The sequence below is a fragment of the Lucilia cuprina genome, chromosome 4 (genome assembly GCF_022045245.1).
Source record: "Lucilia cuprina isolate Lc7/37 chromosome 4, ASM2204524v1, whole genome shotgun sequence".
NCBI classification, from domain to species: domain Eukaryota; kingdom Metazoa; phylum Arthropoda; class Insecta; order Diptera; family Calliphoridae; genus Lucilia; species Lucilia cuprina.
The window spans coordinates 61,083,070-61,099,028 of record NC_060952.1 but is presented as its reverse complement, the minus strand read 5'-3'; the positions used below and the strand labels follow the sequence as shown (position 1 = coordinate 61,099,028).

Sequence of the window (15,959 nt, the reverse complement as noted above, 5' to 3'; positions counted from 1 at the left end):
TCATCTGTTCTGCCACTACAAGAGAGAAGTAATATTTTAACTAGTTTAGTGTGCATCTGAAGATCAACTCAAAAGGTTTGTACTTTGTGCAAATAAAAATATTTAACCCCCAAAACTAAACCCCGTTTACTTATTGAACGTATTTGTCAAAATATCAAACAATTTTCGTTCAGATCTGCAAATTTACACCAGCAAATTTGAGTTTAATTATGGATACATGGACTAAATAGTTACTAAAAAAATTAACAAAAACAAAATACATTACTTTAAAATTTTGACCATAATTTTGTTAAATTTTGGTTAGTTTTAATATACCAAATAACCCAACAAACACAAAATCAAACGTTAGAAAAATGAAATTTATTTTATTTAATATTAATCATTAACGATTACTTAAATAAATAAATGAATATAAAGTTTGCATTATATTTCAAGTTTCAAAATAAAAAATAGTTTGATTTACAAGCTTTCTAGACTTTACGTGAAACTTCAGTGTTTGTTGGGTAACAACAAATCAGTTTATTATTCTGACATGTTCACCACAATAATTTATTGTTTATTTTTATGTTCTCAATACTTAAAAAACTTCGCAAAAATTGTAAACTGATTTGTGTCATCCACATCCACATTTTTCTATGATTATTTAAATCCATTGAGACAACCCTGAACATACCTGGACAAGGAAGGGAATATTTATAGAGTCAAACGAATAAGATACCGTACATTCATCGCCATTTAATCCTGCATATTTCTCATTTTTACGACACATTCAAGGAGTCCATGTACTCCTTATTCATTCTGTATCTAATTCATTTAAGTGTAATTGGAAGTTGTTTTTGTTTCTTCGAAGTTATGCTACAGGGCAGCAATGGCCAGAGAGCGAGTACTTGAACAAAGTGCTTGTACATGGATCTGCATCACCATGTACAAAAATTTACACCAACGTGTAAAAAGCACGAAGGGACGGTGGCGAGTTTCGAATAAGCCAACACGACAGTTGTTCTCGTAAAGCACTTCGACTTACGTATCACTTGTCTTTCCGGCAACAGCAAAGAACTTATCCAGAAATATAGATTTTACCGTTCATCAGTCTTTTTATCAACATTATCTTCCCACGATTTTGAATTTAAACCACAGCCACCACGTGCATTTGATGTGACCTCTCCAGTAAACAGGATGAGACAAAAATGGCAATACAGACGAGTAAGAAGAGTATGTGTGAAGAGCTTTATGTTTTCAAAAAAATAATGACTTGTTTCTATTTTATATAATTAACTGCCCATATCTAGGGAAAAAATATAAATATTTTGAAATATTTCTATGTATGTGCATAAGATAAGGAGGCGTCCAAACAAAAAGAATGGTGATAAGATATTGTTAATTAATATGTGTGACGTGATGTGACAAAAATATACTTTTTGGTTGAAATGCCCATATTCATTATTTTGTTTGCATTTTGTATTTTAAAAATATGGCTGTATAAATTTCGAAAAAAAACATCCATAAAATGTTTCCGTTATATTTTTTGTATTACAAGAAATGCAAATTCAAAGTATTAAGCAATAATGTCGCAAACTAATTTAAAAAGTTTTTTCGGTAATGCAAAATATACAAAATAATAATTCGGATTCAGAATCAGATGAGCCTGATTCAGAAATTCACATGTACATATATGTAACAAATATATAGATGTCTGATATATGGTGCAGAAGAAGCAGGCTGAACTGGCAAAAATAATATTGGATGCCGAACAAGTTTTGGAAAGTTTGGGTACAGAGGAACATTTTTCAAACGGAGATTTAACTTATAAACATACATCTCTAAAAAATTCTGTTCCAACGAGATGAAACTCTCTCTTAAAAATGTTAGAGAGTTTTACTAAAAACATAAATATAATAAATATAGCCCTTTTAAAGGTAAAGAAAGAACCACTGCTTATTCCTGAAATGGAATAAAGAAATAATAAGAGTTCGGTAATTTTTATTTCATTTCAGACATATCCCAACTTTGCAAAATTAGAAAATTTATGTTTTGGAATTCCAGCAACTTCCGCATTTTCTGAGCAATCATTTTCTGCAGCTGGAAATTTTATCTATTCAAACATAAGTAACTTGCATCTTGCCACAGCAATGAAGCAGTTGTTTGTTCATGATAACAGGGCTATTGTAGAGCTCTTTTTAAATAATTAAATTTAGGAAATAATTTGAACAATTTGAATAGAGCTTGGGCACACTTGTTTTAAACATTAAGCTGTTACGTTATGATCACAATTTGGATAGAAATTATTGGCAGGGATTATTTGCTTTTTTTCTACCACAAAAGAACCTTTTTTTTGCACTCACATTTTTCTAATTTTCGGCTCAAATTTAACTGGAATTCTACACGTTTTTCACACGCTCATAAGCGAGTTGAAAAAATAAAAACATGTAAATATCGCTTACGAAGCGAATACAAAACACATAAAACTCTAATTAAAATTGTGCTCGCGTTCTTTCTCAGGCTCTGTATTCTGGGACAGTGGCATAAAATAGGCCCTACTGTCTCCAGTTCCTTTTCGACCACTATAATGAACGAGACTGATAAGCGAATTGGTCTCTACAGAAAATTTAAGAAACTGTTTACAAACTTCTTTAAAGACCACATCGGTGATTCTAGTTGCTCTAAGAGACTGGAAAGATTAGCGGGAGCCATTGAATTAGCTAGCAATCAGCCGGTTGGGGTGGTTCTTACCTTTCAAATCTCTCTTACCGATAGGAAAGTAAAACATAAATTGGCGCCCAACGTGGGTCAAGAGAAACTATGTTGCTTAAATCCACTTAGATTTTCATTGCTCTAAAAACTTCACCATTTTTGTTTATATTAAATCATAGATTATAAATATACATGTATATTAACAGTTATTATAGCTTTGTTCCTTTACTTGTCAAGATTGCAGGCTTTCACCAGAAATTGTAAAAGAGAACAAATTTATTTTCTCTTTGCCAGAACTTGCAGGTTTTAGCCAGAACATTTTTTCCTGACAAATAGAAAAAAAATTGTCAAATAAATTATTGTAAATTGAAAACAAAAAATGTTTGATATTTTTTATTTATTTTCATAAATAAGTATGTGTGATTGTAGTTTTTCAATTTTATTTTAATATTTTATATTAATAGAAATTTTAGTGAATAAACATCAATACAAATTTATTGAAAGAAAAATTTTGTTTTTTCTGTTCCCGTACTTTTTATAAGTACGAAGAGAAAATTCATTAATTCTCTTTAGCCAGAAAAGTTCTGGAACAAAGCTTATGTAAATATAATTCAAACATATTCTTGATTTTCGATTTGTTGAGAAATAATTTTGATTAAATCGACCGAAAATAGATTTGAAATATATTTTGCAGAATAATCTAAGATTTATTTGTTTAATTATAATTTGTGAACGTTTGTGAAATTTATTTTAAATTATAGATAGTTTTACTTAAAATAATTGAAGGAAGCAGTTTTTGTCAAATGAAAGGTAGTTATTATTAGTAGATCACTGCATATCGGTTTGTAAAACTTTCTTTAAATACAATACTATTTTGATAACCATAGCCCAAGTAGCATATATCTCGGTCATTCCTTTATGGTAAACTTTTATTTCCTAATCATTTGATCAGCATTTTACTTTAAGATCAGACAAGATAACATTAATTATCCAAAATTGTCACATTAAATTTGACGGATCTGCACAAGGTATAAGTGACGATGAATTTTTATATAGAGTCGAAGTTTTAAACAGTGAACATTTTAATAATGATTTTTGAGTAATATGTAAAAATTTACATATTTTATTAAATGGTCTTGCCCGTGAATGATACTGGCGATACCATAAACAGACCGAAACTATAAGTCAGAGTGATTTTTGCGAAGCGCTAAAATATCAGTATAAGGATTTAAAATCCAGTTTTGATATTCATTCAATAGAAAGATGAAAAGTAAAGAAACATTCAAGAAATTTTATGAATCAATATCATCCATTTTATACAGTCTTTAGAAACAATCCCTGAATCTGAATTAGTCGAAATTATAACTCGTAACCTTCTTCCTGAAATCAGACATGAGTTACTTTATGTACCTATATATTTGTTTAACAAGAGTTTTTGTTAAATTGAATTTGACCGATTATTAAAAAAAACCACTAAATAGCCGATGCGACAAAATATAAAATTGGTGTTAATGTTTTGGTGTTTTATTAGTTTTAAAAATGGCACTTATTTTCTATTTAGTATAACAGTTTTTCTCAAAATTACCCAAGCCTTACAAAGGGCAAGGGTGTAAAAAACTACTATTTTTTACAAAAAGTTCAAGGGTTTGCAGTTCAATTCAATTTTTTTTTTATATAATTATTTTAAATTCATTTTAAAATTCAGTTTTTATAAATTATTAAAATGGCCAAACATGCCGGGCCCATTGAAGGACCTTGGTCTTCAATCCAGCGGAAGAAGCGCTAGCTTGTGAATTGGCCGCTTAATGACTCCGTTCCTCGTCTTCACTTCCTCTACTCGGATCTTGCCGTCTTGGCCTGGAATAACGGCTATTATTCGGCCCGTCAGCCACTGCATTGGCGGAAGATTGTCGTCGTGTACGACGACGATTTTGTCGACGGCGACGTCGGGCATTTCCTCGCACCATCGCGTCCTCTGTTGAAGGCCCTGGACGTAATCTTTCACCCAGGATCGCCAAAACGTCTGCTTGAGTGCGGAAATACGCTGCCATCTCTTCAAGTACGACAGCTTGGCCGACTCGTCTGTTGGCAATCCGCTGGGCAGCGCTCGAAGAATCTCTCCGACCAATAGATGAGCTGGTGTCAGTGCCTCTCCGTCGTTGGGATCGCTGCTGACGGGGCATATTGGTCGCGAGTTGAGGATTGCCTCTACTTCTGCTAACAGCGTTGTTAGCTCTTCCGCTGTCAAGAGCGCGTTGCCAACGGTTTTCACCATCAAGTTCTTGGCTGACTTGACCGCTGCTTCCCACAACCCGCCGAAGTGAGGAGCCCTGGGAGGTATAAAGATGAACTCCATCCCTCTGTTGGCGGCGAACAATTCTGCCTGCTTGAAGATTTCTCCTCTGGCCTCTCGCAGCTCTCGGCTGGCCACGACGAAGTTCGTTGCGTTGTCGCTGTGGATTCTCGTCGGCATTCCTCTCCTGGCGATGAACCTTTTGAGACACAAAATAAAGGAATCGGAAGATAAATCACTAACAAGTTCTAAGTGTACAACCTTTGAAGTGAAACATACAAATACAGCTATATACATTTTTACAGGTGGACGGCCACGAATTTTTAAAGTTACATTCATTGGTCCGCAAAAATTTACGCCACATATCTTAAATGGTCGCAAAGCTCTCACCCTATCAGCAGGCAAATTTCCCATTATTTGGTTCATTAGCTTTAGTTTATACATAAAGCAATGAATACATTTGCGAACAATTCGACTGCATTCTTCTTTGGCATTAATTAGCCAGACTTTGTCTCGAAGAAGAGCTACTAACGCTTTAGCTCCTGCATGGCAGTTTTCGAAGTGCAAATGACGTAAGTAAATAATCATGAAGTGACATTTTTTAGGGAAATTTCGCATCGTACGAGATTGCTGCATTTAGCAATCGCCCGCCTACCCTGATTAGTGAAAATGTTCGATTGTGATCATTAAATTCGTGAATAAATGGATTCAGCTTTTGCAAATTTGATTGCAAGACTTGTGAATTCTGAAGTTTTTTAATTTCTTGCGAATACTCATCGTTCTGTATGATTTCCACTATTTTAAGGAATGACCAATTCATCTCATTTGCTGTTGGGTTTACGGTTGAGATATCCAACTCTTTTTTACGACAGCGCTGGATGAAACGTAATACATACGAAAACACTCGAATCAACTTAAGGTAGGATGAATGTTTATTAATCAGCTCTATTATCGAATTGGAATCTTTGACAGCAAAAATACATTGGTTTTTCTTTTCTCTAATGACATTTGTTGATCGTTCAACGTAAAATGTTGATTTTCTGGCCATTCATTACTTTCACTAAGCAAGAATTCCGGGCCCTTGAACCAAATTGAGTCATTGAGATCATCGACATTGCAACCTCTAGATACAATATCAGCAGGATTGTCCCGTGAAGGAACATGTCGCCAAACAATTTGGTCTGTCAATTCCTGAATGTATGCAACACGATTTGATACAAATGTTGCTAGGGTTGATGGATGAGTTTTAATCCAATGTAGAGTTATTTCAGAATCAGTCCAGAACGTAACGCTTTCAATGTTACACGATAACAGAGTTCTCACCTTAGCCCATAATTTCGCTAATAAATGTGCTGCACAAAGCTCGAGGTAGCGACTTAGTTTTCAAAGGAGCGACTTTAGATTTTGCTGTTAGCAAACGACAAGTGATTTGATTAGCCACTCTACTTCGAACATAGCTGCAACATCCATATGCTCTCATTGAGGCATCAGCGAAACCATGAATTTCGCTAGTAGAATGCGAACTTGTTAATACATGGCGGGGAACTTCAATATTATCAATTTTTGACAAATTTGTTTTAAAATTTTCCCAGGATGTGTGAAGATTCATCGGAATCGATTCATCCCAGTCCAATTTCTGTAGCCAAAGTTCCTGCAGTAGAACCTTGGCTTAAACAACCAATGGGCACAATAATCCGAGTGGATCAAACAATCTGGCCGAAACAAATAAAATATTTCGTTTCGTAGCCTTAAGCGAATGAAACGAATCATCTAATTGATATTTAAATATATCGCTCTTCGGAAGCCAATATGTGCCCAATGCTTTTGTAAAAGATTCTATTTCTTGTATATTCTTTTGAACCATACTGGAATCAGGATTGGTTTCATAATTAGAAACCCATTTAGTCAGATTAAACCCGGCTGATTGCAATATTTCAGTGACTTGATTTCGTATTACCTCAAGTTCTTCAATTGAATCTGCTCCAGTTAGCAAATCATCGACGTAAAAATCTCTACGGACAACTTTAGATCCAATTGGCAACTTGGTTCGGAATTGATCGCTTAAATACATTAAGCAACGTATTGCCACAAATGGAGCCGATGACGTGCCATAAGTAACTGTATTCAGTTTGTAAATTTCAAGGCTATCTGTCTCACTTTCACGCCAAAGTATTAATTGGAATTTTCTGTCTAGCTCATCAATTAAAACTTGGCGGTACATTTTTTCAATGTCAGCTGTGAGGGCATATTTATGTAGACGAAACCGAATCAGTGTAGAATACAACTCCTCTTGAACTGTTGGTCCAATCATTAATAGATCGTTAAGAGAGAGTTGTGTTGTTCTACACGAAGCATCGAAAACGACTCGAAGTTTCGTCGATATTCTCTGTGGACGCAATACACACTGATGTGGTATAAAATAATGTGGGAAATTTGGTACTTTATTGTCTGTAATAGACATGTGTCCCAACTCAATGTACTCTTTCATAAAATTATTGTTCATCTCTTTCGTTTTCAAATCTTTTGATAAGCGACGTTCCAGTGAAAGAAAACGTCTTCTGGCTATGTCAAAGGAACAACCCAATTTACTCGGATCGTCTTTGAAAGGGAGCGACACTTCAAATCTGCCAGACGGCAATTGTCTAATTGATTCAACAAATTTCTCTTCACATATTTGGTGTTCTAAAGTTAGAACTTTTGTGTCTCTGGGAATTTCTTCCAATTCCCAAAATCTCTGAACAATTTTATCAAGAGACAAATCATTTTCATCATTACCCATGTACTTATGTGACACGATTTGTTGGTGGAAGTCTTAAAATTTTTGTATTTACCAGACACAACCCAACCGAGAAGTGTTTTCTGAACAGTTGGGATGTCGGGACTTCGTCTTATTTGACCAACGCATAACAGTTCAAAGAAAATCTCAGCGCCGATCAACATATCAATTTTCTGCGGTTTGAAAAAGTATGGATCAGCAAGTTCAATATTATTAGGAATATTCCAACCAGTGGTAGAAATTACCGTATCTGGCTGATAACCGGGAAATCGATCGAAGAACCCAAAAGTCGGAAGAAAATTCGTGGGAATTCACTCGAGATTTCACAGTAGCTTGAATCTTGAATTTGGCTGCAGAATTAGTTTTCCCTATGCCTACAAGACTGAGATTATTTTCTTCTTTTTCTAATTGCAATCGTTGCGACAATTCTTCAGATACAAAATTAATTTGTGATCCAGAGTCCAATAATGCCCTAGCAATACATATTGCCCAGATCTATCTTTTATTTTAACCAAAGCCGTAGCCAAGATAACATTATCTTTATTAGAGGCTGAAATATTGACAGATGCACTCAAAGGCTTTTGCGTGTTAGTAGTATTATATTGATGCAAAAGTGTATGATGAGAATGATTGCAAACTCTACATTTTGTGGCAGTACATTTTGTTACTGTATGGCCTTTTCTCAAACAACTTATACAGGCCGGTACATTTTTTATGAAATCAAATCTTTGAGCAACAGGAATGGCGGAAAAGGACGGACAGTTAGAAACATAATGTTCCGCTGATCTGCAAAAAATGCATTTAATATTGTCCTGCTGTGCTTTGACTTGGCACGAAAATGATTTTCCTTTTCTACCCGTATTGTTGTCATTCTTCTTTTGACTAATTTTATTAGTTTTAGGTCGCGAACACGAAGCTTCTTCAGCTGATATATGTGTATATCTCTTATTCAGGGCCTCTTCGCAATCACTCCACATTGGCAACATATCATAATTAAGTTGCTCTTCCCATTTAGAGCGAGTGACTGTATCGACTTTTGTCATAACCATATGAATAATCATAGCGTTTGCGATAGCTTTGTCATCACCAATTGATAACAGTGAATCATATACTGCCGAAACTGTGTCAATCATGCTCCTCAAAGCTAAAGACGAAGGTTTCGTTATTTCGGGCAAGTGAAACAATTGTCTAATATTGTCGAAAAATATAAGGCAAGGAATATCATAAACCCGTTTCAAACTTACTAAAACTTTGGAATAGTTCTGTTCAGTAATTTGATAAGCCTTTACATTACCTAGAGCTTCATCAGAGAGACATGAAATCAAATGATTGAACTTTTCGATTTCAGTAAGCGACATGTCATGATCAACTAAACTCTCAAACAAACTAATGAAATTTTTGTACTCTGAGTACTTGCCGCTTCATTCATTTTAGGAAGACTGCTGTGGTGGGTTGGATAACCAATAGTAGTATCATGGCTGCTTTGACTTCGACTCGGTGTCAAATATCCAAGAAGTAGACATTTAGTAGATACACACAAGTCTTCAACAGCAGATCTTTCATCGTTCTCAGGATTTAAAATGTCGATTTCTGACTGATAAGTCATTGCCTGTTCAATATATGAATTTAATATATCGAGTCGACATTCGAATTCAAGTGGATTAAAAGAAATCGTTTTTTCCTTTATAGATCGCCGAACGCGATTAATATTATTCAAAACTGTATTCTTCTGTTGATTTAGAATTTCCAGTTTGCTTTTACCAGTTTTCTTTGATGCGTGCATTTTGTATTATTTAAATTTAACTTTATTCGCAAATTAGTTTTAAAAATAGATGTATGGAAGGATCTCAAGAAAATATAATTGTCTATTTGATGAAGCAAATTAACAATTTTCGAGATCTAAAAGCGATTAAACGACTTCCAGTTATTATCGAAATAATTTGTTATAATTTCAGAAATTTTATATTGTTTTTACAAAAAAAAAAAAATACTTTTCTGCACGTTATAATTTTCGTTAGAATTCAAATAAGTATTAAACTTTTGATTATAATAATCGTTTGCTAGCTTAAATGTTCAAACAAATTCAATTTGCAAACACAAGCAACAGAATTCGTTCAATATTATCAAGAATTCTACAAATTAAAAACTCACAACGACCTCTAAATCGATTTGTTCTCAATTGTAAATTATTTTTTACTAAAACAATTTCTCAATCTTATCTTTACTTAATTAAACCAATTTGTGCTCAATCCTCAAGCTTTTTATAAATAATTATAAGTATTAGAAATTTATAATTAAAAACGATAAATATATTTATCTATTTATATATTATTTAATTTTCATATACTTTTTTCACTTTATTCAGTTTACATAAAAATGTTCGCTGGGTTGACGTTTATTTTTTCTTATGTTGCCTTCTCTATTTTTTACATGTGTTGATCTACGTCACAAACATGTGTAACAGTGGAGCCAAGTCTCAATATTACAACAGCTGTGTAAAAGTAATGCCAAATATGATCAATCACAATAGTTGTAATTAGTAGGTACAAAAAAAGGAACAACTCTGTTTATACAAACGAATGTCAATACAAACAAACAACACAATAATAAATTAAAGTGAAAGTAAAAGAAAAGAAGGAAAATGGTAAGTATTAGTTACTAATTAATATTAAATTTTATTTTCCAGGAAAATAAAACAAATTAAAGCGAAGAGAGCAGAGTACAAATTAAGAGAAAAACAGTGACTAAGAGAACCGATCGAGATCAACGAATTTATTGTAATTTTAATTAGTAAAAATATGTGCAATATTTTTGACAATAAATGTGTGAAAATGTATAATTTGTTTGTATTTAATGTTTCACTTTTCAGGGCGAATAATAAGATAAATTGGTAAGAAAAAATAATCGTTGTGTGGAATAAACTTGCAGAACGTGAATTTTTTATATTAAAATAAAAAAGTATTTACTATACTTCGTTCTAAACACGAGTCTCACACAAAATTATTTATTCTTGAATACCTGGTTTTGTTGTTGGTTCGAACTTCCCTTTTCTTTTTGGCACAAGCAGCAATTACAGTGCATTTGGATGCTCCTTTGATGATTAAGGGGATGAAAGGGGATGAGCTTGTGTCAGTGCCTCTCCGTCGTTGGGATCGCTGCTGACGGGGCATATTGGTCGCGAGTTGAGGATTGCCTCTACTTCTGCTAACAGCGTTGTTAGCTCTTCCGCTGTCAAGAGCGCGTTGCCAACGGCTTTCACCATCAAGTTCTTGGCTGACTTGACCGCTGCTTCCCACAACCCGCCGAAGTGAGGAGCCCTGGGAGGTATAAAGATGAACTCCATCCCTCTGTTGGCGGCGAACAATTCTGCCTGCTTGAAGATTTCTCCTCTGGCCTCTCGCAGCTCTCGGCTGACCCCGACGAAGTTCGTTGCGTTGTCGCTGTGTATTCTCGTCGGCATTCCTCTCCTGGCTATGAACCTTTTGAGACACAAAATAAAGGAATCGGAAGATAAATCACTAACAAGTTCTAAGTGTACAGCCTTTGAAGTGAAACATACAAATACAGCTATATACATTTTTACGGGTGGATGGCCACGAATTTTTAAAGTTACTTTCATTGGTCCGCAAAAATCTACGCCACATATCTTAAATGGTCGCAAAGCTCTCACCCTATCAGCAGGCAAATTTCCCATTATTTGGTTCATTAGCTTTGGTTTATACATAAAGCAATGAATACATTTGCGAACAATTCGACTGCATTCTTCTTTGGCATTAATTAGCCAGACTTTGTCTCGAAGAAGAGCTACTAACGCTTTAGCTCCTGCATGGCAGTTTTCGAAGTGCAAATGACGTAAGTAAATAGTCATGAAGTGACATTTTTTAGGCATCAATAAGGGAAATTTCGCATCGTACGAGATTGCTGCATTTAGCAATCGCCCGCCTACCCTGATTAGTGAAAATGTTAGATTGTGATCATTAAATTCGTGAATAAATGGATTCAGCTTTTGCAAATTTGATTGCAAGACTTGTGAATTCTGAAGTTTTTTAATTTCTTGCGAATACTCATCGTTCTGTATGATTTCCACTATTTTAAGGAATGACCAATTCATCTCATTTGCTGTTGGGTTTACGGTTGAGATATCCAATTCTTTTTTACGACAGCGCTGGATGAAATGTAATACATACGAAAACACTCGAATCAACTTAAGGTAGGATGAATGTTTATTAATCAGCTCTATTATCGAATTGGAATCTTTGACAGCAAAAAATACATTGGTTTTTCTTTTCTCTAATGACATTTGTTGATCGTTCAACGTAAAATGTTGATTTTCTGGCCATTCATTACTTTCACTAAGCAAGAATTCCGGGCCCTTGAACCAAATTGAGTCATTGAGATCATCGACATTGCAACCTCTAGATACAATATCAGCCGGATTGTCCCGTGAAGGAACATGTCGCCAAACAATTTGGTCTGACAATTCCTGAATGTCTGCAACACGATTTGATACAAATGTTGCTAGGGTTGATGGATGAGTTTTAATCCAATGTAGAGTTATTTCAGAATCAGTCCAGAACGTAACGCTTTTAATGTTACACGATAACAGAGTTCTCACCTTAGCCCATAATTTCGCTAATAAATGTGCTGCACAAAGCTCAAGTCGAGGTAGCGACTTAGTTTTCAAAGGAGCGACTTTAGATTTTGCTGTTAGCAAACGACAAGTGATTTGATTAGCCACTATACTTCGAACATAGATGCAACATCCATATGCTCTCATTGAGGCATCAGCGAAACCATGAATTTCGCTAGTAGAATGCGAACTTGTTAATACATGGCGGGGAACTTCAATATTATCAATTTTTGACAAATTTGTTTTAAAATTTTCCCAGGATGTGTGAAGATTCATCGGAATCGATTCATCCCAGTCCAATTTCTGTAGCCAAAGTTCCTGCAGTAGGACCTTGGCTTTAACAACCAATGGGCACAATAATCCGAGTGGATCAAACAATCTGGCCGAAACAGATAAAATATTTCGTTTCGTAGCCTTAAGCGAATGAAACGAATCATCTAATTGATATTTAAATATATCGCTCTTCGGAAGCCAATATGTGCCCAATGCTTTTGTAAAAGATTCTATTTCTTGTATATTCTTTTGAACCATACTGGAATCAGGATTGGTTTCATAATTAGGAACCCATTTAGTCAGATTAAACCCGGCTGATTGCAATATTTCAGTGACTTGATTTCGTATTACCTCAAGTTCTTCAATTGAATCTGCTCCAGTTAGCAAATCATCGACGTAAAAATCTCTACGGAAAACTTTAGATCCAATTGGCAACTTGGTTCGGAATTGATCGCTTAAATACATTAAGCAACGTATTGCCAAAAATGGAGCCGATGACGTGCCATAAGTAACTGTATTCAGTTTGTAAATTTCAAGGCTATCTGTCTCACTTTCACGCCAAAGTATTAATTGGAATTTTCTGTCTAGCTCATCAATTAAAACTTGGCGGTACATTTTTTCAATGTCAGCTGTGAGGGCATATTTATGTAGACGAAACCGAATCAGTGTAGAATACAACTCCTCTTGAACTGTTGGTCCAATCATTAATAGATCGTTAAGAGAGAGTTGTGTTGTAGTTCTACACGAAGCATCGAAAACGACTCGAAGTTTCGTCGATATGCTCTGTGGACGCAATACACACTGATGTGGTATAAAATAATGTGGGAAATTTGGTACTTTACTGTCTGTAATAGACATGTGTCCAAACTCAATGTACTCTTTCATAAAATTATTGTACATCTCTTTCGTTTTCAAATCTTTTGATAAGCGACGTTCCAGTGAAAGAAAACGTCTTCTGGCTATGTCAAAGGAACAACCCAATTCACTCGGATCGTCTTTGAAAGGGAGCGACACTTCAAATTTGCCAGACGGCAATTGTCTAATTGATTCAACAAATTTCTCTTCACATATTTGGTGTTCTAAAGTTAGAACTTTTGTGTCTCTGGGAATTTCTTCCAATTCCCAAAATCTATGAACAATTTTATCAAGAGACAAATCATTTTCATCATTACCCCATGTACTTATGTGACACGATTTGTTGGTGGAAGTCTTAAAATTTTTGTATTTACCAGACACAACCCAACCGAGAAGTGTTTTCTGAACAGTTGGGATGTCGGGACTTCGTCTTATTTGACCAACGCATAACAGTTCAAAGAAAATCTCGAGCCGATCAACATATTAATTTTCTGCGGTTTGAAAAAGTATGGATCAGCAAGTTCAATATTATTAGGAATATTCCAACCCGTGGTAGAAATTACCGTATCTGGCTGATAACCGGAAATCGATCGAAGAACCCAAAAGTCGGAAGAAAATTCGTGGGAATTCACTCGAGATTTCACAGTAGCTTGAATCTTGAATTTGGCTGCAGAATTAGTTTTCCCTATGCCTGCAAGACTGAGATTATTTTCTTCTTTTTCTAATTGCAATCGTTGCGACAATTCTTCAGATACAAAATTAATTTGTGATCCAGAGTCCAATAATGCCCTAGCAAATATTGCCCAGATCTATCTTTTATTTTAACCAAAGCCGTAGCCAAGATAACATTATCTTTATTAGAGGCTGAATTATTGACAGATGCACTCAAAGGCTCGTCTGGAATTGAAGTTGTCGCATTTACAGTTTGCGTGTTAGTAGTATTATATTGATGCAAAAGTGTATGATGAGAACGATTGCAAACTCTACATTTTGTGGCAATACATTTTGTTACTATATAGCCTTTTCTCAAACAACTTTTACAGGCCGGTACATTTTTTATGAAATCAAATCTTTGAGCAACAGGAATGGCGGAAAAGGACGGACAGTTAGAAACATAATGTTCCGCTGATCTGCAAAAAATGCATTTAATATTGTCCTGCTGTGCTTTGACTTGGCACGAAAATGATTTTCCTTTTCTACCCGTATTGTTGTCATTCTTCTTTTGACTAATTTTATTAGTTTTAGGTCGCGAACACGAAGCTTCTTCAGCTGATATATGTGTATATCTCTTATTCAGGGCCTCTTCGCAATCACTCCACATTGGCAACATATCATAATTAAGTTGCTCTTCCCATTTAGAGCGAGTGACTGGATCGACTTTTGTCATAACCATATGATTATAGCGTTTGCGATAGCTTTGTCATCACCATCAATCATGCTCCTCAAAGCTGAAGACGAAGGTTTCGTTATTTCGGGCAAGTGAAACAATTGTCTTGCCCTTTGTAAGGCTTGGGTAATTTTGAGAAAAACTGTTATACTAAATAGAAAATAAGTGTCATTTTTAAAACTAATAAAACAATTGTTTTTTAAACACCAAAACGTTAACACCAATTTTATATTTTGTCGCATCGGCTATTTAGTGTTTTTTTTTAATAATCGGTCAAATTCAATTTAACAAAAACTCTTGTTAAACATTTTGGCGCCCGAGCAGGGACTGATTTTAATAAAGGAAAATTATATTTTAAAAAGTTAAATAATCGAATACTAAAATTGTATTTTTTTCGCAACCAGACATTTCGGTTAAAAAAGAAACATTTCAAGAACAAAGTGTTTGTGTTTTAAGTGCTAAAACAATTAACCAAACGTTCAAAAAACCGCGGTCGTTAGTAAACCGCTCGGTTATTAAAAAAAACATTTTATATAAAAACAATAAAGTTTGTGTTCATCCCCTTTTCATCCCCTTAATCATCAAAGGAGCATCCAAATGCACTGTAATTGCTGCTTGTGCCAAAAAGAAAAGGGAAGTTCAAACCAACAACAAAACCAGGTATTCAAGAATAAATAATTTTGTGTGAGACTCGTGTTTAGAACGAAGTATAGTAAATACTTTTTTATTTTAATATAAAAAAAAATTCACGTTCCGCAAGTTTATTCCACACAACGATTATTTTTTCTTACCAATTTATCTTATTATTCGCCCTGAAAAGTAAAACATTAAATACAAACAAATTATACATTTTCACACATTTATTGTCAAAAATATTGCACATATTTTTACTAATTAAAATTACAATAAATTCGTTGATCTCGATCGGTTCTCTTAGTCACTGTTTTTCTCTTAATTTTTACTCTGCTCTCTTCGCTTTAATTTGTTTTATTTTCCTGGAAAATAAAATTTAATATTAATTAGTAACTAATACTTACCATTTTCCTTCTTTTCT

At 34.5% G+C, this 15,959-nt stretch overlaps 2 protein-coding genes across 2 annotated transcripts; both read right to left on the bottom strand.

Annotated features, from left to right (window-relative positions):
* Window positions 1–4,218: 4,218 nt before the first annotated feature.
* LOC124419307 lies at window positions 4,219–10,876 on the bottom strand. Its single transcript, XM_046948033.1, has 2 exons — window positions 10,779–10,876; window positions 4,219–5,183 (listed from the first exon to the last, which is right to left on the bottom strand). The coding sequence occupies exons 1-2, from the start codon at window positions 10,839–10,841 to the stop codon at window positions 4,494–4,496; spliced, it is 753 nt and encodes a 250-aa protein (XP_046803989.1). The 5' UTR covers window positions 10,842–10,876; the 3' UTR covers window positions 4,219–4,493.
* On the bottom strand, window positions 10,861–14,911 carry LOC124419234. The gene is made up of 2 exons (XM_046947854.1): window positions 14,697–14,911; window positions 10,861–13,792 (listed from the first exon to the last, which is right to left on the bottom strand). Exons 1-2 carry the CDS (start codon window positions 14,909–14,911, stop codon window positions 10,861–10,863), a joined length of 3,147 nt encoding a protein of 1,048 aa, XP_046803810.1.
* Window positions 14,912–15,959: the final 1,048 nt, after the last annotated feature.